General features: G+C 40.8%; 1 protein-coding gene across 1 annotated transcript; it reads right to left on the bottom strand.

Moving 5' to 3' along the window:
- Positions 1–262: 262 nt before the first annotated feature.
- LOC131395366 (olfactory receptor 5AS1-like) lies at positions 263–1207 on the bottom strand. Its single transcript, XM_058527273.1, has one exon. The coding sequence runs from the start codon at positions 1205–1207 to the stop codon at positions 263–265; it is 945 nt and encodes a 314-aa protein (XP_058383256.1).
- Positions 1208–1469: the final 262 nt, after the last annotated feature.

A 1469-nucleotide genomic window follows, 5' to 3' on the forward strand; every position in this document is an offset into this window, starting at 1 on the left:
TCATTTGAAAGTCCAGTTTCTTTCTAATAGCTTTATTTATTTATTTATTTATTTTTGTGAGGAAGATCGGCCCTGAGCTAACATCCATTGGCAATCTTCTCCTTTTTGCTGAGGAAGATTAGCCCTGAGCTAACATCTGTGCCCATCTTCCTCTATTTTGTATATGGGTTGCTGCCACAGCATGGCTTGACGTGCGGTGCATCTGTCCACATCTGGGATCCGAAGCTGGGAAACCCAGGCCGCCAAAGCAGAGCACAGGATCTTAACCACTATGCCGCCAAGCTGGCCCCTCTAATAGCTTTTTGAGGGCATTTTTTACATCCTTGTTTCTGAAGCTGTAGATTATTGGGTTAAACATGGGAAAGACAACAGTATACAACACTGCAACTATCTTATCAGTGTCTAGGGAATAGCTGGTGGTGGGACGTAAGTACATAAACAGGAGAGTTTCATAGAACAAGGTGACGGCTATGAGATGGGAAGCACAGGTGAAGAAAGTTTTGCTTCTACCACCTGAGGACTGTATGCTCAAAACAGTGATGAGGATACAGAAGTAGGAGATAAATATGACCACAAAAGTGCTGCTCTGGATGAAACCACACAAGGCAAAGAGTAGAACCTCATTGAAATGAGTATCTGCACATGATAAAGCCAGGAGAGGTGGGATATCACAGAAAAAATCGTTGACAGTATTGGAGCCACAAAATGGCAGCCTGAATGCGAGGCAGACGTGTCCCATCAAAGTCATGCTTCCACTGAAGTATGCCAACACGATGAAGCAGATACAGACTCTCCTAGACAAAAGTGTAGGATAGAACAATGGGTTACAGATGGCTGCATAGTGGTCATACTCCATTGCTGCCAGGATAAGGCACTCAGCATCAGCAAAACAACCAAAGAAAAACATTTGTGGTGCACAGCCATAGGGAGAGATGCTTTTCCTGGATGCTAAGAAATTCACCAGCATTTTAGGAGCAATTGCTGTAGAATAGCTGATGTCTAAGAAAGACAAGTTGCTGAGAAAGTAGTACATGGGGGTTTGAAGGCTCGGACTGATGTTAACTAGGATTATTAAACCTATGTTTCCCACCACAGTTAGTGTATACACTATGAGAAATACCAAGAATAGTGTGGCTCTGAGAGGAAGATAATCTGTGAATCCAACAAGTAGGAACTCAGTTGGCATGGTATAACTTCTCTCCAACATCTTGGTTTTCTTGTTTTTCTCAACTGAAAGAGATGGTATCAGAATATGTGAGTTGACTTGAGTGATCAATAAACCAATATCTTTATTCTCCCTTCTAAGGAAGTAAAGAGAAGGATAATAAAATCAGTTATTGCATTTTCTGTGACATATTTTTTTTTTCTTTTTCGTCTTTTTCTTTAATAGAGGCAATTAAAAAATCTTTATTGATACCAGAAGTTGTGATTCAGAAGTGGTGTTTTGAGATGCAGTAACTCTTTAAAAG

The sequence above is a fragment of the Diceros bicornis genome, chromosome 31 (genome assembly GCF_020826845.1).
Source record: "Diceros bicornis minor isolate mBicDic1 chromosome 31, mDicBic1.mat.cur, whole genome shotgun sequence".
Lineage (NCBI taxonomy): Eukaryota > Metazoa > Chordata > Mammalia > Perissodactyla > Rhinocerotidae > Diceros > Diceros bicornis.